Source organism: Mauremys reevesii, linkage group 9 (assembly GCF_016161935.1).
Source record: "Mauremys reevesii isolate NIE-2019 linkage group 9, ASM1616193v1, whole genome shotgun sequence".
NCBI lineage: Eukaryota > Metazoa > Chordata > Testudines > Geoemydidae > Mauremys > Mauremys reevesii.
In genome coordinates this window covers 58,372,013-58,395,546 of record NC_052631.1, presented here as the reverse complement: position 1 = coordinate 58,395,546, position 23,534 = coordinate 58,372,013, and the positions used below count along the sequence as shown (strand labels likewise).

The following is a 23,534-nucleotide window of genomic DNA, read 5'->3' as shown; positions in this document are numbered from 1 at the left end:
TGCATGACCTTGCACTTTTCACTATTAAATTTCATCCTATTACTATTACTCCAGTTTACAAGGTCATCCAGATCTTCCTGTATGATATCCCAGTCCTTCTCTGTGTTAGCAATACCTCCCAGCTTTGTGTCATCTGCAAACTTTATTAGCACATTCCCACTTTTTGTGCCAAGGTCAGTAATAAAAAGATTAAATAAGATTGGTCCCAAAACCAATCCCTGAGGAACTCCACTAGTAACCTCCTTCCAGCATGACAGTTCACCTTTCAGTATGACCCGTTGTAGTCTCCCCTTTAACCAGTTCCTTATCCACCTTTCAATTTTCATATTGATCCCCATCTTTTCCAATTTAACTAATAATTCCCCATGTGGAACCGTATCAAATGCCTTACTGAAATCGAGGTAAATTAGATCCACTGCGTTTCCTTTGTCTAAAAAATCTGTTACCTTCTCAAAGAAGGAGATCAGGTTGGTTTGGCACGATCTACCTTTTGTAAAACCATGTTGTAATTTGTCCCAATTACCATTGACCTCAATGTCCTTACTACTTTCTCCTTCAAAATTTTTTCCAAGACCTTACATACTACAGATGTCAAACTAACAGGCTTATAGTTACTCAGATCACTTTTTTTTCCTTTCTTAAAAATAGGAACTATGTTAGCAATTCTCCAGTCGTACGGTACAACCCCTGAGTTTACTGATTTATTAAAAATTCTTGCTAATGGGCTTGCAATTTCATGTGCCAGTTCCTTTATATTCTTGGTTGAAGATTATTTGGGCCCTCCAATTTTGTCCATTAAGCTGTTCGAGTTTGGCTTCTACCTCGGATGTGGTAATATCTACCTCCATATCCTCATTCCCATTTGTCATCCTACCATTATCCCTAAGCTCCTCATTAGCCTCATTAAAGACTGAGGCAAAGTATTTGTTTAGATATTGGGCCATGCCTAGATTATCCTTAACTTCCACTCCATCCTCAGTGTTAGATGGTCCCACTTCTTCTTTCTTTGTTTTCTTCTTATTTATATGGCTATATAACCTTTTACTATTGGTTTTAATTCCCTTTGCAAGGTCCAACTCTACATGGCTTTTGGCCTTTCTCACTTTATCCCTACATGTTCTGACCTCAATAAGATAGCTTTCCTTGCTAATCCTTCCCATCTTCCACTCCTTGTAGGCTTTCTGCTTTTTCTTAATCACCTCTCTGAGATGCTTGCTCATCCAGCTTGGCCTACAACTCCTGCCTATGAATTTTTTCCCCTTTCTTGGGATGCAGGCTTCTGATAGTTTCTGCAACTTTGACTTGAAGTAATTCCAGGCCTCCCCCACCTTTAGATCCACAAGTTCTTCAGTCCAATCCACTTCCCTAACTAATTTTCTTAATTCTTTAAAGTTAGCCCTTTTGAAATAAAAAACCCTAGTCCCAGATCTATTTTTGTTTATCCTTCCATCTAGTTTGAACTGAATTAGCTCATGATCACTCGAACCAAGGTTGTCCCCTACAACCATTTCTTCTAGGAGGTCCTCACTACTCAAGAAAACCAAATCTAAAATGGCATCCCCTCTTGTTGGTTCTTCAACTACTTGGTGAAGAAATCCATCAGCTATCACATCCAGAAAAATCTGAGCCCTATTAGTATTACTAGCACTTGTCCTCCAGTCTATATCTGGGAAGTTAAAGTCTCCCATGATCGCACAATTCCCATTAGTGTTTACTTCATTAAAAACATTAAAGAGATCTCTATCCATATCCAAATCAGATCCCGGTGGTCTGTAGCACACCCCAAGCACTGTCTCAGGGGAGGCTCTAGTAGCTTTCTTTCCCAATGTGATTTTTGCCCAGACAGACTCTGTCTTATCCATTCCATCACTTCTTATTTTTTACAGTTAACCTCATCATTGATATACAATGCTACTCCACCACCTTTGCCTTTATTTCTGTCTTTCCTAAACAGCACATAGCCTTCAATACCTGTACTCCAGTCATGACTACTATTCCACCATGTTTCTGTTATCCCTATAATATCCGATTTCACTTTCTGCACCAGTAGCTCTAGTTTCTCCATTTTGTTACCTAGGCTCCTCGCATTAGTGTACAAACATCTTAATTTTTTCCATTTGGCTTCACCGACATTCTTTATCTGGTTAGGCACAGACATTCTACCACCAGTATCACCAATTAGACTGGTATCTAAACTACACTTCCTCCTTATGTCCATTCTCCTGCCCATGGCTGTATCCTCTCTTACTTTTTCTTCTTCCCTCTTAATGTTAAAATCTGGTGTGGAGATTACCTGGACATCTCCCAACCATCTCCCCCAAATTCCTAGTTTAAAGCTCTCTTAATCAGTTGTGCCAGCCTCCATCCTAGAAGTCTGTTTCCCTCCTTACTCAGGTGAAGTCCATCCTGAGAGAACAGTCCTTTGTCTATGAATGCTTCCCAGTGGCCGTACATCCCAAAGCCCTCCTTATAGCACCACGGCCTATAGCACCACGGCCTGAGCCATCTGTTGATTGTCACACCTTTGTTGCCCTTCTCTAGGAACAGACAGAATCCCACTGAAGATCACCAGAGCCTCAATTTCCTTAAGCGTCTTCCCCAGTCTGGCATAGTCTCCCTTGATACATTACAGTGAGAATCTAGCTGTATCATTTGTTCCCACATGAAGGACAATCAGTGGATTCTTTCCCACTCCCATTAGGATCCTCTTCAGCCTCAGGTCCACATCCCGTATCTTAGCACCCGGCAGACAGCACACCCTTCTGTTCTCTGGATCAGCTCTGGTTACAGGCTTGTCTATTCTTCTCAGTAAGGAGTCCCCAATCACGTAGACCTGCCTTTTCCTGGTGACAGTGTGATTCTCCGGTCTATCCCCTATTCCTTCTGGCTGCAAGTCCTCGAGAGATCCACAACCTTCACACCAGGCAGGCAAGTCACCATACGGTTCTTCTGGTCAGGTGCCCACTCCTTTTCTTTTACCTGTGGGCTTCTTAATCCTTTACAGGTAAAGCAAGTAGAGAACAGCTACTAAGAGGAATTTTATAGCTAACTGGCTGTCTGGGTGTCCGTAAAAGGGAACTACCCCCCCTTCGTTTATCACAATGCCCTTCCTGAATAGGGATGCTTCCTGAATCAGACCTAAGGGCCAAGCATGCATGTATTGCCAGGGCCAGACCTTAATAAGGTGGCAATGTATCTTGGGAAGAACATGGCATACACCCAAGCGTGGAATAAGTGTCCGTTCAGAAGGGGTGCTGATCCTACTTCCATTAGAGTCAGTGGCAACAAGATCAGCCCCAGAATGCACTAGGAGAGAATTTAACAGCAGTGGTCTGTGTGTCTCCGTTTCTGTGGCACTTCTTCCCATAGTATCCGGATGTCACATATGTCGAGGGGTTAACATAGGTTTCCCCGTATGGTTCATCTCCAGCTCCGTCCCGGGCACTGCTGCTATGGTGTCAATCTCCCTTCCCGTCCATCGTCGTTAGTACACTGGGGCAGCAGCCAGTGGCTCCCCTCCAAATGGGATCCGAGCTCTGTTGTGTTGGGCACTGCACACACGCGGACCCTGCACAGCTGTAAAGAGTGGGTGGGGCCATGCTGCACATGGAAGCTGCTTTTCTCTATTGAGTCTGGGGCCGGAGACTTTGGTTGTGACTCTCCCCGAGCCCATTATTAGTAGCATTCGTTGTGAGGTTATTAGTAGCATTCATTGTGTACATTCCTGCATGTCATGTGGGGCTGAGGCTGGGAATCTGCCAGGTACTTCAGCCAAAATCTCCCTGAGCTGTTGGCCTAAAAGGCCAAGTGAAGGCACTCTTCTACGCTCCCTTCCTCTCGGCCTATTGCAAAGCAGCTCTCTGTAGTACTTCCCTGGCCCCCATTGCCAGGTTCTGAGCCCCTCACAGTCTCTATCCTCACACCCTCTGGGGCAGGGCAGTGCTGTTGTCCCCATTGCACATGTAACCCCTACCCAGGGTTACATAGGTAGTCGGTAGCAGAGCAGGGATTTGGACCCAAGCCCCAGGCTATTGCACTGCTCACTGGGGCACTCGGCTTTTCCCCAGGCTTCTGGAAGGCCACCTGTCCCTCGTCCTGCTCCAGCCCTCTGCTGGCCTTCGTCAACTCCAAGAGTGGTGACAACCAGGGTGTGAAGTTCCTGCGCAAGTTCAAGCAGTTCCTCAACCCAGCGCAAGTCTTCGACCTGATGAACGGAGGCCCTCACCTGGGGTAAGCAACAGCGCCCCCTGCTGCCCAGCCCACTCCTTGCGCTTGTGCCCACAGCGCCCCCTGCCATACGACCCCTTCCTTGTGCTTGCGCCCATGGCACCCTCTTCCGCCCGGCCCACTCCCTGCACTCGTGCCCACAGCGCCCCCTGCCGCCCAGCCCCCTCCCTGCGCTTGCGCCCACGGCGCCCCCTGCCGCCCAGCCCACTCCCTGTGCTCATGCCCATGGCGCCCCCTGTTGCCTGGCCCACTCCCTGCACTCGTGCCCACAGCGTCTGCTGCTGCCCGGCCCACTCCACAGCGCCCCCTGCTTCCTGACGATGTCCCCTGCCACCCAGCCAATTTCCTGCACTCACGCCCACAGCCCCCCCGCCTCCTGACCCCCTCCCTGCGCTTATGCTCAGGGCGCCCCCGGCCGCCTGACCCCCTCCTTGCACTCATGCCCACAGGGCCCCCTGCAGCCCAGCCCCTTCTGTTTGCTCACGCCACAGCACCCCCTGCAACCCGGTCCCCTCTGTGCACATGCATCGGCGCAGCCCCCTGGAGCCTGGCCCCCTCCATGCACTTGCACCCACTGCGCCGCCTGCAGCCCAACCTCCTCCGAGTGCTCATGCCCACAGCTCCCCCTGCAGCCCAGACCCCTCCCTGCACTCATGCTCACACGGCTCCCTGAAGTCCAGCCCTCTCCCTATGCTTGCGCCCGCAATGTCTCCTGCAGCCTGGCCCCCTCCATGCGCTCACACCAGCAGGGCCAGGCCTCACACCCCATGAGACAGTGCGTCCCTTCCCTCCCTTCCTTTTTTGAGCTACCTTGGGGCCAGGGAAAATGAGGAAGCTGCTCAGATCCTAGAGACATGTGACTCCATCCACCCAGCCAGGCACACCCCGTATGTCCCCGTAGCTGGGAGGGCCTCATAAAGATGGGCCAAACAGAAACCTCAGCAGTTCCCACCTGCTCTGTAAGGGGCTCCAGCCCTTAATGCTCTGAACTAGATGAGGCTGGCCTGTTTGGATTGGGGATACTGTGTTGCTCTCAGCCCGGCTCCAGCCTGAGCCCAAGCACCTATCCTGCAATTTTATATCCCCTCAGGCCTAGCCCTGTGTCACGGAGTGTGGGGGAGCCAGGGCCCTGTACCCCCCACTTCCTGCGATTCACCGTGACTCTCAGCCAGTCAGTAAAACAGAAGGTTTATAAGATGACAGAGCTTGTAGGTACAGACAACCGGACCCCCCCCCCCCCCCCCGCTCAGTCAGAGAGCCCAGACCCCGGTGTTGGGCCTCTCTCCTTTTCCCCAGCCAGCTTTAAACTGAAACCCCCTCCAGCCCCTCCTCTGACCTTTGTCTCTTTCCCAGGCAAGAAGGCCACCTGATCTCCTTGTTCTCCAACACCTTCAGTTGGCACCTTGAGGGGAGAGGCCCAGGCCATCAGTTGCCAGGAGACAGGGTGTCGGCCATTCTCTGTGCAGACAGCATCACACTGGCCCTCTAGGGCTCTGCAACAAGCACACACTCTTATCCCACCACCTAGATACTTAAGAAATGCATAGGGGAAACTGAGGCACCCACACAGTATTCAGAGAAAACATTAAGAACATTCCCACTTCGTCACACTCTGCAAGCCTGAGTCAGCTGACCTGGGCCAGCCATGGGTCTAGACGTACCACTGACTGTTACTCCTGCTTGAGTGAGCTCTGCTGTCCCTCGGGGAAGGAAAAGGCCGGGGCCTTCCTTGGAGGTAGCTGAGCTACGGCAGTGTCTGAAACCCCTTTTAGCCCTGACTCCTCTCCTCTCTGTGTGTCTCTTGCCAGCCTGCGGCTCTTCCAGAAGTTCTCCACCTTCCGGATCCTGGTCTGCGGGGGAGATGGCAGCGTGGGCTGGGTCCTCTCTGAAATCGATGCGCTGGGATTGCACAAACAAGTGAGGAGGAGTGTGTCTGTCTGCTGCCTCCCCTGTCTCCATGTCTTTGAGGGATGCCCCCGCCCCCACTGCCCCTTGGGCCTTGGCAGTAGTGAAAAGCTGGCTCAGAGTGCTAAGCCTTGACAGCCAGGAGCCACATTTCCAGAACCATCGCACAATGGCAGCACTGGTGGGTCTGGCATGGGCTAGATGTGTGTCACCAGGGCCAGACATGTGCAGGTGCTGGGTGTGCTCTTGGCTTGTTTGGATAGGAGCCTGCAGCACATGCCAGCAACGTCCCAAAGTGCCAGCTGTGCCCATCGCTAGGACACCCCCAGTGACCTCCCCTTCTGAGCGTCACTGGTACTAATCAGAGTGTGAGCTGAGATCCTGCCCACGCCCATCAGAGAGATCCCAAAGGTGTGGAGGGGATCCTGCATGTGCCAAAAGATGGGGTCCATTGGACACAGCATCCCATGCCTATTGGTTTTGGCTGGGCTCTCAGATCGAGGGCTGCCCCTTGCTCACAATTCTTTCCTTACCGTGGCAGTGCCAGCTTGGTGTCCTGCCGCTGGGGACAGGCAATGACCTGGCGCGGGTGCTGGGCTGGGGCAGTCTCTGTGACGACGATACCCAGCTGCTGCAGGTCCTGGAGAAGCTGGAGCGGGCCAGCACCAAGATGCTGGACAGGTGAGCAGGGACATGGCTGTGGGCTGGGCAGACCTCACTTCTCCCCGGGCCTCTCAGGATCCCGAATGGGGAAGAGAACCAGCTCAGTCCAGATGGGCGGGCGCTCCCTGGGAAGGACTCTGAGGCTGGACGTCAGCCTGAGTCTACCATCATGTGCCTGCATTTCCAGCCACATATCCAAGACAGCAGGTTGTTCCATAGCCACCTACTGCAGGGTGTCTTCCTCTGTGCCTGGTTGCTCTTGGAGACTGGTCTATCCGGGCTGCCAGTCCCTTCCCCATTCCTTCCGGACACCAGGGCCTGGCCAGGACTGAGACAAGAGCCACCTCCCCTGCCCCTGACTTGCAGTTGCCATATCCTGTTGCCCTGGCTTTCTCAAGCCCCTCTCTGTGTCCTATGGGGAGGGCCCATCTCCCTGCAGGTCCCTGCCCCACCATGGCCCAGTGCCTGCCTTCATCTCAAAGGGGCCGCCCTGGGTTTCTGGGCAGGGCTGGCTGCCAGGCCATAGCTTGGCAAAGGCTGGGCCCCGGCAACAAGCATCTTGTCTTTGCCTTCCCCCCAGGTGGAGCGTCCTGACCTACGAGGCGCCCAAACAGTCGCCCCCTGCCATCAAAGAGGAGGAGAATGGGGATTCCTGCATCCAGGTACAGCTTCTCTGTTGCCTATCCAGCGTGGCGGGTGGGACCTGGAGTGGCAGCATGGCCCAGATGGGCTGGTGGCATGGGACATCAGCTCCTGAGTTCAGACCCCTACCTATGCATATCTGCTACATGAGCATGGGAATGGAGGGGGAAAACTGCTTGCCCCTGGCCAGCACCTAGGGCCTCAGGTAACTGGAGGGGAGAGGCTGCAGCACTGAAAGCTTCAGGGAAACCAGGATTTCTGTTCTGGGTGAAACGAGTTCAGCGGTTCTCAGCCTGAAGCCACTGTGTCAATGTTTTCCTGCCCAGCCCAGCGTGCAGCCTGCCCTCGGTGAAGGGGAAACAATTAACTGAAACAAGCCAGGAAAAAGTTGCTGGGCAGGGTGTAAGCTCCAGTTGCATGGGGATTTTCTGCCTAGGATGGAAGCTAAAAGGGCCTGGTGGGGCTTACAGAGGCCTGCTACTGCTGCTGAGTGGCCAGGCTGCCTCTGTGGCACAGTCTATGCAGGGTGGTGGTGGCAAGAGAGACAGTGTGTCCTAGTGGATAGAACACTGCACTGGGAGTCAGCAGACCTGAATTCAGTTCCTGTCTCTGGCTGCTGGGTTACCTTCCCCTCTCTGTGCCTTGATTTCCCTTCCCTTCATCTGGTCTCTGTAGCCTGTCAGCTCTTCAGACAGTCCGGTGCTGGAGTCTGTGCAGCACCATGCATGTAGCATGAGCACAGGGTCTGATTTCCAAGCACTTCCCTGACGTTTGTTTGCAGCAGGCTATGGGCATTCAGTGCTGCCACTGCTCCAAGGGTGTGTGGGAACAAACACAGGGTTTGTAATTGCACACTAGAGCATGCACCTGGCTGTCATGTAATAGCATGCACTCTGATCTTCTACCTGCCCCACCTGAGGAGCTCTAAGCATTTCACAATCTTCAAAGCAATGAAGCTTCACAATCCCACCACGCATGCAGCTGCACCCCAAAAAGGAGTCATCGGAAATCCAGGCTATCCGCACCCCACTTAGCCCTGTTGCAGGGGAGCTGGCCTTTGGTGCAGTTCTGAACAGAACAACACAAGAGGAAATGATGGATCAACAGGTTCCAGGTGTCCCCAGGCATGCAGAGAATCAGAGTAGAGCAGGATAGGGAAACCGAGGCACAGAGTGGGGCCATGACTTGCTCAGGGTCACACAGCGAGCCGGGGGTACAGCCTGACTCCCAGTCTGGGCCTTTAGGCACTGAGCTCTGCTCCCCCTCTGCTGCAGGGGCTTGCTCAGCCCTGCAGTCTTCTAGCGTGGCTGGCCCAGGAGGATCCAGAGAGGGCACCGGGAGTACTGCTGCTGTTGCTCAGGAAGTGCCCTTATTCCCTCCATGTCCCGCAGGCCCAGATCTCTCACTACGCCGACTCTGTGGCCTTCCACCTGGCCAAGATCCTGGAATCTGACAAGCACTCGGTTGTGATTTCTTCTGCAAAGTAAGGGGGCACGGACAGCAGCAGGCCAAGCTTCCCCCACCCTGCTGACCTGCCGGAGCTCAGTCTGGTGGGCTTCCTCCGAGGGTTGCGAGGGAGCTGGGGGTCTCTGGCCCATCCTGTCCTAGGCCTCTGCTGGCAGTGCCAACGGGGCAGAACCGTGCCAATGAGGTGGTGGTTCTGTGACGTGGTTGGTGGGGCCCAGATCTTCATAGGTCTTGAAATCAGTGTGAGTGACGCGCCGAGTACCTCTGAGGATCTGGGTCAGGGAGCTTGGATTGAGGCCCCCAGATCACTGCACACAGGGCTCCAAGCAGCCTTCAGCCGCTAGTGCCTTTGGCTCCGTGCTGGGCCCAAATGGTGAAGGGCATCACAGCCCATCCCTCTGAGCCATGTAATCCCAGACAGCTGCAGTTTGCATCAGCAAGATGCACGTCCCGGGGGCCCTGCACGAGTGCCATGGGCTGCCTGGCCGAGAGTGATGTCAGGGTGCTGGGCTCTCACCAGCACCAAATGCTGCTGTGCTCGCTGCAGGTGGTACAGCTTGGCCTGGAGGTGGGGGCCTCCCTCGTGGGGCTGGAGAGCGCCCTTTGCTGGCTAATGGAGGAGCAGCATTCCAGGGGCATTGTGCCTGGCTCTGTAGTGAGGGGTGCGGGAAGGAGCCCCTGTCTCACCCGGGCTCTGCCCCCGGATGCTGCTCTCTCTGACAGGTTCCTATGCGGAACGGTGAACAGCTTTGTGGCCGAGGTTGGCAAGGCCTATGAGAGGGCCATCGAGAACAAGCAGGAGGCTGACACCATGGCTAGGAAGGTAAGTCCTGGCGGGGCAATGCCTGGCGGAGATGCGTATTGTGCCACTAGCGCCCCCCCTGTGGCAGACAGTGTTGCAGGCAGCTGCAGTCTTGGCAATTGCTGGATTTAAGCCTTTGGATTCTCCATAAGGTTCGCAGCATGGATTAACCCATTGCCTGGGACCACCTCAGAATGCACTGCCACAGAGAGAATGTTCCCATCAGCCATGCCATGGAGCAGCAGCCGTGTGCTGTGCCATGCAGGCTGACAGGCTGTGACCCCCCAACACCCTCCCCGGGACCAGCCTATGGCTGCGTGCCAGCGAATGCCCCAGCCTCACCGTGGTTCATGCCCCCAGTATGACTAGCTTCTCTCTTGCAGTGTGCAATGCTGAATGAGAAGCTGGACTCCCTGGTGCGGGAGCTGAACGATGAATCACAGGCAATTGTTGTCCCCGAGGGGAGCGCACAGACTGCCCCACCCGGCCCCGAGGCCAAGGAGAGCAGTAGAGGGGGCAGCTTCAACCCAAGCCCTGTGCCCAGGATCTTCAAATCCAAGGAGCAGCTAATGCTGAGAGCCAACAGCCTCAAGAAGGCCCTGCGGCAGATCATTGAGCAGGCAGAGAAAGGTAAGGAGCCTGGGCAAGACAGGAAGGGACTGTAGTATTGGGGGTCAGCCAGACTCAAGGCCTCTGCAAGGTCACTGGCCTTGCCGATCCATTTCACATTCCATGGCTGGCCCCCTTCTGCGGCAGACTCTGCTGGGAGGATCAGTCCTCTGCTGTCATAAAGACACTACCAGCTGCAAGGCTCAGTACTTTATCAGCTCCTTGCTGGCCTCCAGGGCAGCAGGAATGCCAGCGGCCACGGACCCAGTGTCCAGGCAGGGTACAGAGACCTCCCTCCAGACACCTGCTGACCCCTAACAGGTACATTGACTAGCAGCATGGCACAGCATGGCCCAGTGCGTAGATCCAGGGGCTGGGAGCCATGTGCCAGTCCTGATCCTGCCGGTAATCTGGGCAAGGCAAGGCAAGGGCCCCATGTGTCACTGATTCTGAGTCCTTTCATTCTGAGGAGCCCAGCTGGAGAGACCCAGGACCTGCTTCACCATGATGCTAGGTTCACCCAAAGGAAGTTCTTCAAGTGCTAGCTCATGTCGATTCCATTCTAGGTGTGCGCGCCCACATGCGCGGTCGTTGGAGATTTTGCCTTAGCGGAACCCGTAGGGCCAGCTGTGTCACCCCCTTGAGTGCCATGCTCATGCCACAGTATATCAGGCACCGCCAATCTTATGCCTTCTCAGTTCCTTTTTACCGCCCATGGTGGTCAGTTGAGCGCCTTTCTTGCTTAGCAAGAGCTAGTGGTTTCTCCTTTTGAACTTTGGGCCTTAGTGCCTGTGTACATAGTTTGCATATAGTAGTGTTAAGTAGTTATTAAGTGTTAGTTAGTAGTTAGGATCCCAGTGGGGACTTTGCGCCAGGTGGGGCATGCCCCAGTCTCCTAGGTTTAAGCCCTGCTTGGACTGCAACTGGTCTATGTCTGTGAGTGACCCCCATAGCAGCTGCCTTAAGTGCTTGGGGGAGTCACACGTTAAGAAGTGGTGCTGGATCTGCAAAAGCTTTCTGCCCCGCACCCAGAAACAGCGGGATATCCGCCTCAGGACTCTCCAGATGGAGTCTACCCTCCGCCTGGCTTCTGGGCTGTCCAGGCAGGTCTCACAGAGCGCCTCAGCCTCTGTGCAGAGCACACCACCAGCACCCGCTCCTCCCGGCACCGTTCGCCATCACCGGTGCCGAAGAAGAAGGCTAAAAAGCGCTCCCTGGCGCCAAGCAAGAAGGCCCAGGGGTCACCTACCAAAGGACCCAGGCTTGCCTGCCTGGCTACTCTGGAGCCATGTGATCGTGCCTCCCCGGTTGTGGCTCCCAGCCCTCTTAAAGGTCTGCCACCGAATCCTGGGAGTGGTATGGGACCCATACCCCGGCCTGCACCGTCATCATCTCAGGCTCCCCAGGTGCAGAGAGACCACAGATCTCCACCTGCTCTGATGATGACCCTGGTGCTGCAGGACCCCGCTAAGGCTCCCCAAGAGGGCAAGCTCACCATTAAGACCCCTCAGGGGACAGGGAAACATCACCAGTTGCCAGACAGAAGACGTTGATCTTCTCCGCCACGTCGAGAATCCAGGGGCAGGTCCCAGTCGCATTGTCGGCCACTCAGGCTGGCATCCAGATCCCCTCAGTGCTACTCACTGGCACGGGGTTGACACTCCCCCAACTTTTCCCGGCACCGCTCACTCTCTCAATGGTCGTCCTTCTGGCGTTGGTTCTGATCGCCATCGCGGTGGGAACATTCCCCGTCTTGGCACTGGTCTCCCTGGCACCAGTACCGCTCTCCCCAGTACAGTCACTGGTCAGTTACACCAGGTCAATGGTCACCAGTAGTCACGACCAGTAAACAAATGCAGGCATTAATGGCTCCTCCCTGACAGAAGGCCAGTTCAGCCCATCACCCAGGTCCCACTGGCATGATTGGGCACCGGAACCCGCTCCCTTTCCTGCGGCACCGCAGTGGCAGCATGGCCAGTGGCCAACGTAATGGCTGTATTGGAGTGTGTGGGGCATACCAGTTGTGACGATGCCCCCTTCGCAGCACTCCTTGGTGGCCATGTCGGAGCATCAGTCGGCAGCCCCACCAGCACCAGGACCGGTACTGGAAGCCCATTCTGAGATCGGGGTGGAGGAACCTGTGCCCACCCCTAAGCCTCCTTCTCCAACTGTGGTCAAGACCCCAGAACCTCCATCAGTAGTCCAGTTTCCCTCCTTATCCCTAGATGAGGGGGTTGTGGGACCTTCTAGAGCTAGCCCACCAGATGACTTCAGGGAGCATCAAGCCCTACTCTGGCGTGTGGCCAAGAGCTTGGGGCTTGAGGTAGAGGAGAGGGCAGAATAGGAGGGGACACCCTCTTCAATGTCCTCTCGGCCTCTGCGCTCACCCGCGTCGCCCTGCCCTTACATGACAGGGTCCTCAAGATTGCCAAGACCCTGTGGCACACCCCCTCCTACATCCCTGCCACCTTGAAATGGGCAGAGAAATAGTACTTTGTGCTGGCCAAACAGTTCAAATACCTTTATACCCACCCACCCCAGCTTGCTAGTTGTGTCTGTGGCCAATGAGAAGGACAGACAGGTCCCCACCTCCTCGACCCCCAAAAACAAAGAGGCCAAAAATCTCGATTTTTTTCAGGAGAAAAATTTATTCAGCCCCCAGCCTGCAATTCCGGGTGGTAAACCATCAGGTCCTGCTGGGCTGGTACAATTTTAATCTCTGGGATAGTCTTAAGAAGTTCCAGGAATCCTTCCCTCGGGGTCTGGCTGAGGAGTTGGGCATGTTGGTGGAGGGGGGCACGGTGGTGGCCAGATGTTCCCTGCAGAAGGCATGGAATGCAGCGGATTCAGCGGCAAGGGTGGTCACATCGGCAGTGGTCATGTGATGTAGTTCCTGGCTCCAGACTGCAGGCCTCTCCCAGGAGATGCATGCCTCGATCCAGGACCTCCCTTTTGACTGAGTTGGTCTGTTCTCAGATCAAATGGATGCCAGGCTGCATGGATTGAACAACACCAGGGCTACCCTTCGCTTATTGAGCATGCACATGCCTCAATCAGCCAGGAAGCCCTTTTGGCCATCGCTGCCGCCAGGCAGTCTTGTCAGGGACCTACGAGGAGAAGGGACACTGGTTTTAGTCATTGTCACCTTTCTTCCTCCCATTCACTAGACCAGCCTGGGCTGCCAAACACCCAGGGGGCCAGAAGCAATCATTTTGAGGGTGCATCCGAGAGTGATACCCCAGTCAGCCAACTGGATCCTACCCGCCTTTCCTCGACCTGCACTTAGGACGGAAGAATCCCATGCACTGCTACAGACTAGGGACCGAATGGCTAGGCAGCAGTCCTGCAGAAAAGGACCTAGGGGTTACAGTGGACCAGAAGCTGGATATGAGTCAACAGTGTGCCCTTGTTGCCAAGAAGGCTAACGGCATTTTGGGCTGTATAAGTAGGGGCATTGCCAGCAGATCGAGGGACGTGATCATTCCCCTCTATTCGACATTGGTGAGGCCTCATCTGGAGTCCTGTGTCCAGTTTTGGGCCCCACACTACAAGAAGGATGTGGAAAAATTGGAAAGAGTCCAGCAGAGGGCAACAAAAATGATTAGGGGGCTGGAGCACATGACTTATGAGGAGAGGCTGAGGGAACTGGGATTGTTTAGTCTGCAGAAGAGAAGAATGAGGGGGGATTTGATAGCTGCTTTCAACTACCTGAAAGGGGGTTCCAAAGGGGATGGATCTAGACTGTTCTCAGTGGTAGCAGATGACAGAACAAGGAGTAATGGTCTCAAGTTGAAGTGGGGGAGGTTTAGGTTGGATATTAGGAAAAACTTTTTCACTAGGAAGGTGGTGAAGCACTGGAATGGGTTACCTAGGGAGGTGGTGGAATCTCTTTCCTCAGAGGTTTTTAAGGTCAGGCTTGACAAAGCCCTGGCTGGGATGATTTAGTTGGGACTTGGTCCTGCTTTGAGCAGGGGGTTGGATTAGATGACCTCCTGAGGTCCCTTCCAACCCTGATATTCTATGATTCTATGACCGCCTTTTCCCCTACTGCTGGGCCTGGTCGCAGGTTACGTCAGACTGCTGGGTCCAGGACATAGTGCCTTGGGGCTATACCTTGCAGTTCTTGGCTGCCGCTCCTTCCCACCCACCCACCGCACACTTTTCCACCCCTCTTCAGGGACCCTTCTCACAAGCAACTCCTTGTTCAGGAGGTCGAGAAGCTCCTGGGCTTGGGGGCTATAGAGGAGGTTCTTCGGGACATGGAAGGAAGAAGATTCTATTCCCATTATTTCCTAATCCCGAAGGCCAAAGGGGGCCTCAGACCTATCCTGGATCTGCATGGCCTCAACAAGTCTCTCAAGAAGTTGAAGTTCTGCATGGTGTCCCTGGCCTCCATTATCCCTTCCCTGGATCCGGGGGACTGGTACGCCACTTTTAACTTAAAGGGCGCTTACTTTCATGTTTCCATATTCCAAGGACACAGGCGTTTCCTGCGTTTCATAGTGGCCAGGCTTCCAGTTCACAGCGCTACCCTTTGGCCTGTCCTCTGCCCCCAGGGTGTTCACGAAATGCGTGGCAGTGGTTTACCTGAGACATCAAAGGGTCCAGATCTTCATATATCTCAATGACTGGCTCATCACGGGCAGGTCTCCAGAACGGGTACAACAGCCTCAATCTGGTGCGGTCCATCTGCAACGATCTGGGCCTGTTAATAAACACAGAGAAGTCCATGTTAACACTGGTTCAACGCATAGAGTTTATCAGAGTGGTTTTCAGGCCATGTTGGACTTGATGTCCCACATAAAGAGCCATCTGCTTACCTCACGTGCCTGCGACTGATAGGACATATGGCCGCATGCACATACATGGTCAGCCATGCTCGACTTCATCTGCAGCCTCTGCAAAGGTAGGTGGCCTCAGTTTACATCCCTAGCAGACATGCCCTGGACCGAGTGGTCACAGTGCTGAGTCATGTCCTCTCATCCCTGAATTGGTGGCTGAATCCAAGTTGGTGCTGCAGGGGGTTCCCTTCATGACCCTGTCTCCATCGCTCACCCTGTCTTGGATTCATCGGATCTGGGCTGGGGAGCCCACCTGTGTGAGCGCAACACCCAGGGCTGCTGGCTACAAAACTATCTAGCCCTTCATATCAACATCAGAGAGCTCAGAGCTGTTCTCCTGGCCTGTCAGGTGTTCTTACCCCACCCTGAAGGGCAGGGTGGAGGTCCTGGTGGACAATACAGCCGCAATGTTTTACATCAATAGGCAGGGAATGCCAGGTCTTCAGCCCTTTGTCAGGAGACGCTCAGCCTCTGGGACTTCTGTGTGCGGCACGACATTCATTTGGTGGCCACCAACCTGCTCAGAGCGAAGAACGTCTTGGTGGATTGTCTCAGCAGGACCTTGTCTTGCCACAAATGGTCGCTCCATCCAGAGGTGATCAGCCTAATCTTCCGCAGGTGGGGGACTCCCCAGGTGGACCTGTTTGTGTCCAGACAGAACAGTAAGTGCCACAAGTTCTGTTCTCTGCAGGGCAGGGACAAGGTGTCCCTGTCAGACACCTTCCTGATCCCGTGGTTGGGAGCGCTGATGTACACCTTCCCACTGGTACCGTTGATCCACAAGATCCTGCTAAAGGTGAAACAAGACAGATTGTCTGTTATCGTCATAGCCCCAGCATGGCCTTCTCAGCACTGGTTTGGCATGCTGCTGAGTCTTTTGACAGCCACCCTGTTGCAGGTACCTCTTTGGCCAGATCTGCTGTCCCAGAACGATGGCAACTTGCTACACATGAACCTGCTGTCGTGGCACTTTACAGCTTGGCTGCTGCTTGGCTGAGTATGGATAAGCAGGAGTGCTCTGCTAGTGTCCAACAGGTCCTGCTGGGCAGCAGGAAGCCATGCACTAGGGCTACCTATGTGGCAAAGTGGAAGTGGTTCACGTGTTGGTCCTCTGACCAACATATTCCTGCTGCAGTACCCGCTGCAGGACATCCTGGATTATTTATTTTACCTTAAGCTCCAGGGCCTGTCGCTATCTTCCATCCACCTGGCGGCTGTTTTGGTGTTCCTCTGTTTCAAGGCTGGTCAGTCTTCGCCCATCCCATGACAGCGCGGTTCCTGAAATGTCTGGAATGCCCTTACCTGCATGTCTGGGACCCAGTCCATAGGCGCAGACTTCCAGATTTCCTGGGGGTGCTCGACCCTCTGCTCCATCCTAGGCCCCGCCCACACTCCACCCCTTCCCCCAATGCTCAACCCCCACCCTACCTCTTCCTGTCCCTGCTCCGCCCCCTCCCTTTCCCCTGAGGGTGCTCCATATTCAACTGATGCCTCCCCATAGTGGGGGGGAGCATGAGTAAAAGGGCAGGTCACGTGTGTGTCCCCGGCGCCTAGCCCTGGGGCCACCGCACTCTCCTAGCCCCATGTTACCTGCCGGGGGGGTGGGGGGACTTTATCCTCCTGCTGCGCCTGCCCTCCCAGCATGTTCTGCTGCTCTCTCTGCTCCCCAGGAGCCCAGGTGGGGAGCAGGAGGGAGCCGCTTTTAACGCCAGCCCCTCCCGGTCGCTGCTCTGCAGCCCTGCCCGGCAGCTGCCTGAGGAGAAGGTGGCTTCTGCTCCCTGTCTGGCTCAGCTTCAGGGGACCCGAGCCTGGGCAGGCAGTGGGAGTCACCTCCCCAGTCAGGCTCTCACAGGCAACTGCCGCACAGGGCTGCAGAGCAGCATCTCAGTGGCTGGAAGGGGCTGGTCCTGCCCCTTCCATTCCCTGCATCTGGGCCATGCATCGCCCAGGCCTGCCCCCTGTTCCTCCCCCAGCACGCTGCCAAACAGCTGATGGCGGCCAGCGAGAGGCACTGCAGGGGACAGGGACAAGCTGATCGTCAGGGCCTGGTGCTGGGGGTGGGGGAGGAGGGGCCTGCCGGTGGGTGCTCAGCACCCACTATTTGTTTTTCTGTGGGTGCTCCAGCCCTGGAGCACCCATGGAGTCGACACCTATGACCTGGTCCCCCCTTGGGACCTGAACCTTGTTCTGTCGAGGCTCATGGGTCACCCCCTCGAACCTCTGACTTCCTGCTGTCTTCTCCTTCTCTCCTGGAAGGTCTTCTTGGTCGCTATAACTTCGGCCGGTAGGGTGTACAAGTTCAGGGCGCTCACGTCAGAGCTGCTGTATACGGTCTTCTATAAGGACAAAGGCCAGCTGTGCCTGCACCCGGCCTTTCTGCCCAAGGCTGCCTCCCAGTTCCACACTGGTCAAGACATTTATTTACCAGTCCTTTGTCCAAAGCCTCATTTGACAGATGACGAGCGAAGGCTGCATACCTTGGATGTCAGACGGGCACTGGCCTTCTACATTGATAGAACAAGGCCATTCCGTAAGTCAATGCGGTTGTTTGTTGCTATCGCTGCCAGAATGAAAGGTCGCCCAGTGTCTGCCCAGAGAATCTCATCTTGAATCACAGCCTGCATCTGCTACTGCTACAAGCTGGCAAATGTGCCCCTGCCAGCAATCATGACAGTTCATTCGATTAGCGTGCAGGCGTCATCAGCAGCCTTCCTGGCACAGGTGCCAATCCAAGAGATATGTCGGGCTGCCACCTGGTCATTCGTCCACACGTTCGCGTTGCAGTATGTGCTGACTCAGCAGGCCTGAGATGCTAGGTTTGGGAGAGCTGTGCTACAAGCTTCAAGATTGTGAGCTCAAAGCCCACCTCCATTGATTCTGCTTGTGAGTCACCTAGACTGGACTAGACATGAGCAAGCACTCGAAGAAGAAAAAACAGTTACCTTCCTTTCATAACTATTGTTCTTCGAGATGTTGCTCATGTCCATTCTATTACCCGCCCACCTGCCCCTCTGTCAGAGTTATCAGCAAGATAACTGCAGAGGTTTTTTGTCTTCCTCTGCAGCATGGGGCACGGGTCACTTGCTGGAGGATTTTCTGCAGCTTGAGGTCTTCAGACCACAATTTTGAGGACTTCAGTGACTCAGACATAGGTTAGGGGTTTGTTACAGGAGTGGGTGGGTGAGATTCTGTGGCCTGCATTGTGCAGGAGGTCAGACTAGATGATCATAATGGTCCCTTCTGACCTTAAAGTCTATGAGTCTATGAGGGCGCAGGGCTGGCAGCGCCTGATATATTGATGCATGAGCACGGCACTCCAGGGGGCGCCAAAGTGGGCCCTACGGATATCGCTAAGGCAAGAATCTCTGATGACCACACATGTGGGCACACACACACCAAGTATGGACATGAGCAACACATCTCAAAGAACAACAGTTATGAAAGGTAGGTAACCGTTTTGGTTTTTTTTAATGCTCAGCACTTCTAAAAATCAAGCCAGATGTGGCCGGGCAGGATGCCCAAAACAGAGGCACCCCACAGCATGGGTCCCTGCTGATCATTTTGGCCTGGACCCTTCTGTGCCTCAGTTTCCCCCTCTGTGAAGTTGGGACACTGAGTCACCAGTGTGAATCACTCAGAGGTGACTTTAATAAAAGTCAGAGAGCGCACTCTGGTGGCTAATCCAGGAGCAGTATCCCTGGATGCCAGGGGTCACAGGTCCTGGCAGCATGGGGTGGGGTGCAGGAAGGAGCCCAAAGACCAGGGGTCCTCATCTCCCAGATGGTTCTGTCTGCCCAGTAAACTTCTCATCATGCCAGAGCGTACGCCAGACCGCCTGGGTCTTTGGGCATGGAACCAGCCCCTTCACTTTATGCTTGGCACTAATGAAGGGCCCAATCCTGCTGCCTTTCCTCCTGTGAGCCAGACTCCAGCTGCCTCATCTAATATCGGTTCTAACTGCAGCTGCCAGGAGCACTGTGTCCATTCTTCATTGGCACCGCATGGGCTGCTGGCAGGTCCAGATAGGGTTGGAGTCCTGAGCATCCAGCCCAGACAATATCTCTAGCATTCCCATCTGTAGGCTTTAGGCTCTGTATACTCTTTAGAACGTCAGGGCCAGGTGGCAGCTCCTGCAAGGGCCTGGTTCACCAAGGGCCAGTTGCCACGACAGCCTGCAGAGGCCTCCTGACTGGGGTATCTGTGCTGGGACAGGAGACCTCTCTGCCCCCTGGGCCTCGGGAGCTCAGCCAGCCCTATGAGGTGGAATGGAAACACCTGCAAGGGTCAGACCCATCAGCAGTGAGCTGAGAAGGCATCGGGTTCATCCAGGTGCTGGCTGGGCATCCCTAGGGTATGTCTATACAGCAATGTAAGCCTGGGCTCAAGTCTAACCCCCCTTGCAGCCACGCTAACCTAGTTGCCGTACTGCGGGGCTGGAGGGTCCAAGCCCGTGTTAAGCTGGGACCTAGGGTCTGAGCCCTATTACTTTCCTGTGCACATGGCTCTGGCTTGACTCAGGTCCTGGAAGACCTCCAGATCTATCCCAGAATTCCTGGCAGCAGAGGAGCAGCAGTGCAGGAAGCCAGCGCAGAGGCTGGAAGCGCCATTACTGACTGGCCAAGCCTGCTCCCCTTGTCTGCTCTGGCTCCTCCTCACTGCTGTGCAGAGCTTGCCTGGAATGGAGCAAAGCTTACTAGCAGGAGGCGGCTCCTGGCTGCCAGGGTACTGAGAGTCATCCCTGCCTCAGCCCTACTGAGCCGGAAGCTCTGCTGCTCCTGCTCCCTGCTGGGCAGCGGCTTAGTCCTGCTCCGCTCTCTGTCCCTACCCCCACCCCCCCGAGATTCCCCGCCCTCCCTGGGGCTGTGTGTGCAGGGATGCCAGGGCTGCATGCATTGTCAGGTGGGAGAGTGGGAGCCAGCCCCCAAACTACCCCACAGCCTCCCAGGGATCCCTTATCTCTGCCTCCCATGTGTGGCGGGGACAGGGCTAAGGGATCCTGGGGGTGCTGGAGCACCTTGCACCCCAAGCCCTGGGGATGCCCTTCGCCGCTCAGCATCTGGCAGCAGTCAGGCTGGGGGCAAGTGTTCTTCCTCAGACATCTCCATTCAAAACAAACAGACAACAATAAATAAAAACCAGCCAAACAAAAACCCCGTCCCTGACCAGCCCATGATGCAGTCTGGCAGCCCTGGAGCTGGGTGCCCTAGTTACCCTCAGAACAGGGGCCTGCCCTGGGCTTTTTCCTGCCCATGAGACTCAGCTTAGTGGGGAACCCAGTTCTCAGGAGCAGTTCAGAGTAAAGCCTTTTCACACTGCCATGTGCTCCCAGGACAGCCACCACAGGAGTCATTATGTGTTTCTGAGCAGAGGCGGCTCTAGGCATTTTGCCGCCCCAAGCACAGCAGGCAGGCTGCCTTCGGTGGCTTGCCTGCGGAGGGTCCACTGGTCCCGCGGCTTTGGGAGGTCCAGGCAGGCTGCGGGAGGTCCACCGAAGCCACGTAGAATCATAGAATCATAGAATCTCAGGGTTGGACGGGACCTCAGGAGGTCATCTAGTCCAACCCCCTGCTCAAAGCAGGACCAAACCCAACTAAATCATCCCAGCCAGGGCTTTGTCAAGCCTGACCTTAAAAACCTCTAAGGAAGGAGATTCCACTACCTCCCTAGGTAACCCATTCCAGTTCTTCACCACCCTACTAGTGAAAAAGTTTTTCCTAATGTCCAACCTAAACTTCCCCCTCTGCAACTTGAGACCATTACTCCTTGTTCTGTCAGGACCAGCGGACCTTCCACAGGCAAGCTGCCGAAGACAGCCTGCTTGCCACCCTCGCGGCGACCAGCAGAGCACCCCCAGTGGCTTGCTGCCAGGGGCGGCTCTAGGCACCAGCAAACCAAGCTGGTGCCTGGGGCGGCCAAATCTAGGGGGCGGCAGGCTGGGCCGGTGGACCTGCCGCAGTCATGCCTGCGGGAGGTCCACCGGAGCCGCGGACGACCGGACCTGCCGCAGGCAAGACTGCGGAGGGGGCGCTCGTCCCGCGGCTCGGCTGGACCTCCCGCAGGCCTGCCGCGGGAGCTCAACCGAAGCCGCGGGAAGAGGGGACCCGCCGCGGGACCGAGGAAGGGCGGCGCAGCGCACCGCGCTGCCTGGGGCAGCCTGATTCCTAGAGCCGCCCCTGCTTGCTGCCCCAAGCATGCGCTTGGCGTGCTGGTGCCTGGAGCCGCCCCTGTTTCTGAGTCCCATCAATAGAATGTCACAGTTGGGAAACAGGCAGGGCAGTAGAGTTTTCCCACAGTGCACCACGTTCCTAGGGCTAGAGTGTCGATGGGGTAGGGGGCACTAGGCACTCTGGGATATGGTTACTTTGACTTGGGTCTGCGCACTGGAGTATGGGTGCCAGAGCCCTAGGTTTGAGCATGGGTCGGCAAATCCTTAACCTAGGGTTAAAATGCAGTGTAGATGCTCCAGCCCAGGGTTCCCTGACACGAGTGTGCTGACTCAAGTCCCATGAACCCTGAGCCGACACTGCTGTGTAGCCATACCCCTAGCGTTGGCTTTACGTTGCATGCCTTGCCTGTTCCCGTGTAGCTGTGGATGAGCAGAACAAGCAGACTCAAGCCTATCGGAGCATCACGGCTTCCAGCAAGAAGGACAGCTTGGAAGAGTTCAGCAAAGAGACCGAAATCCTTGGTAAGACTCTGGCTGGTTCATGCAGCCCACTCCCTGTTCGGGATCATGGGCTCTTCCACATCACTTGTTACTTAAAATGATCGGAGAAGCTGTAACCAAGGCAGGACTGGGGGTGGCAAATACACAGATTAAAGAGGCCCCGTTTTCCAAAGTGGAGGCCCCCCAGCTACATACTACAGTGCATCTGTGACTGTAACAAGACTCCTGGTTGCTGTTGTGTAACTGGCGGGGGGGTATTGGTCTTGGGCTCACCTTTGCTGCCCGCGTAGTGCCTGAAGCAATCTAAACACCAGGCTCAGAGCACAGCAGACAGGCCAAATCAGGATAATCCTGGAGATTTCCAGCCATCAGAATGCTAGGGCCGTGTGCGACGTGAGCGTGCCGTGGGATTGCACACGCTGTCTGCCCAAGCTACGCCCGTGCCCACCATTGGGTGGCTCAGAGTTGGTGATGTTTGGACAGTTAGGCCTTGGCAGTGTGGGCGCTGGCTGGAGGCCTGGGCGTTCCAAGAAAAATTGGCCAGCCATGTGCAGGGGGCTGTGGAGGCTCTAACAGACTGGCAGGCTGTGTCCTACAGAGTCCAGGTACCATAGCAGAGGAGTGCAACTCTCTGGAGTGGGGCAGGGATGGGGGTCCCCACCTTGACTCATCAGTGTGTGTGTTGGAAATCAATAATACCTGGGGTTCCCCCTGCTGGCAGAAGAACAGTAGGAACCTGATCCAAAGCTGATTGAGGTCAATGGAAGGGCTTCTGTTGACTGAGAGCCTGATCCAATGCCCACTTAATGGGCTAACAAACCCCCATGCCCTGACCCCTGCTGGTGGTAGGGAAGGAATGCAGTGCGTATTGCACCCTTCATTATCAAAGCAGGGTGAGAAGGGAGAACTGAGTGCAGACAATCAGGAGACAGATTGTCCAGGCTCTTTGCAAGGGATTTACAAACCATGTCACCAGACCTGCCCATAATCCATGTCTGTAGGGCCACACCCAGCACTCACCCCTAGGGGCATGTCCCATTTAAAGTGCCAGCATGTAAAGTGCTTAGCAGAGTGCCACACTGGGGTCCCCTCTGCACTCAGCAGTGAAGAGGTGTCTTAGTGCGGTGTTGGGGGCTAAGGAAGGCAGGCTAGGGTAGGATGCAGGGTATGCGCTTGTTAAGGGCAGGGGCGCTGCTGGCTGCTAAAGAGCATCTCCCCTTTGGCCAGGTTCCCGTCGGGATACGGTGACCTCTACGACGTCGTCTATCTTTCTGGATAGACCTGACAGCTTCAGCACTGTCCATTTCACCGAGGATCCCAACACCATGTGAGTATGTGCTCTGGGCAATGTTAATCCTCAGCACATGTCCAGGCCTCCGATGCTGCCTCTGGGACATAGGGTAAGGCTCTTATCCCCATTTGACACAGGAGAACTGAGGCCCAGGTAAGGAAATGACTTGCCGAAAACCACAAAGAACACAGGGCCTCTCCTTTATCAACACTTGACCTTAACCTCAATCTCAATCATTATCAGTCTTTCACCAGACAGTTTTCCTCCTCTTTCCCGGAGAGTCTCATATATGGCTCTCTTAATTCTGATTGGCTAACGAGTGGGGTTTTTGTTAAAGTGGAACTTTCCATTCTCACGGGTGGAGGGGTTCTCTTCACACTGCCAAAAGGAAGGGGAGGGGGGCTGCTCGCAGCCTCTGGT

The 23,534-nt window shown here is 55.0% G+C and overlaps 1 protein-coding gene across 5 annotated transcripts in view; it reads left to right on the top strand.

Moving 5' to 3' along the window:
- The window catches only part of DGKK (diacylglycerol kinase kappa), a 193,422-nt gene that overhangs the window by 146,034 nt on the left and 23,854 nt on the right, over positions 1-23,534 (top strand). For all 5 annotated transcript variants that reach the window (XM_039488324.1, XM_039488323.1, XM_039488319.1 and 2 more), the window contains 9 exons: positions 4,068-4,230; positions 6,036-6,144; positions 6,674-6,813; positions 7,376-7,457; positions 8,829-8,920; positions 9,628-9,727; positions 10,090-10,336; positions 21,743-21,844; positions 23,051-23,150. In XM_039488324.1, the coding sequence (XP_039344258.1) occupies positions 4,068-4,230; positions 6,036-6,144; positions 6,674-6,813; positions 7,376-7,457; positions 8,829-8,920; positions 9,628-9,727; positions 10,090-10,336; positions 21,743-21,844; positions 23,051-23,150 (1,135 nt within the window). The remainder of the gene's footprint in view (positions 1-4,067; positions 4,231-6,035; positions 6,145-6,673; positions 6,814-7,375; positions 7,458-8,828; positions 8,921-9,627; positions 9,728-10,089; positions 10,337-21,742; positions 21,845-23,050; positions 23,151-23,534) is intronic.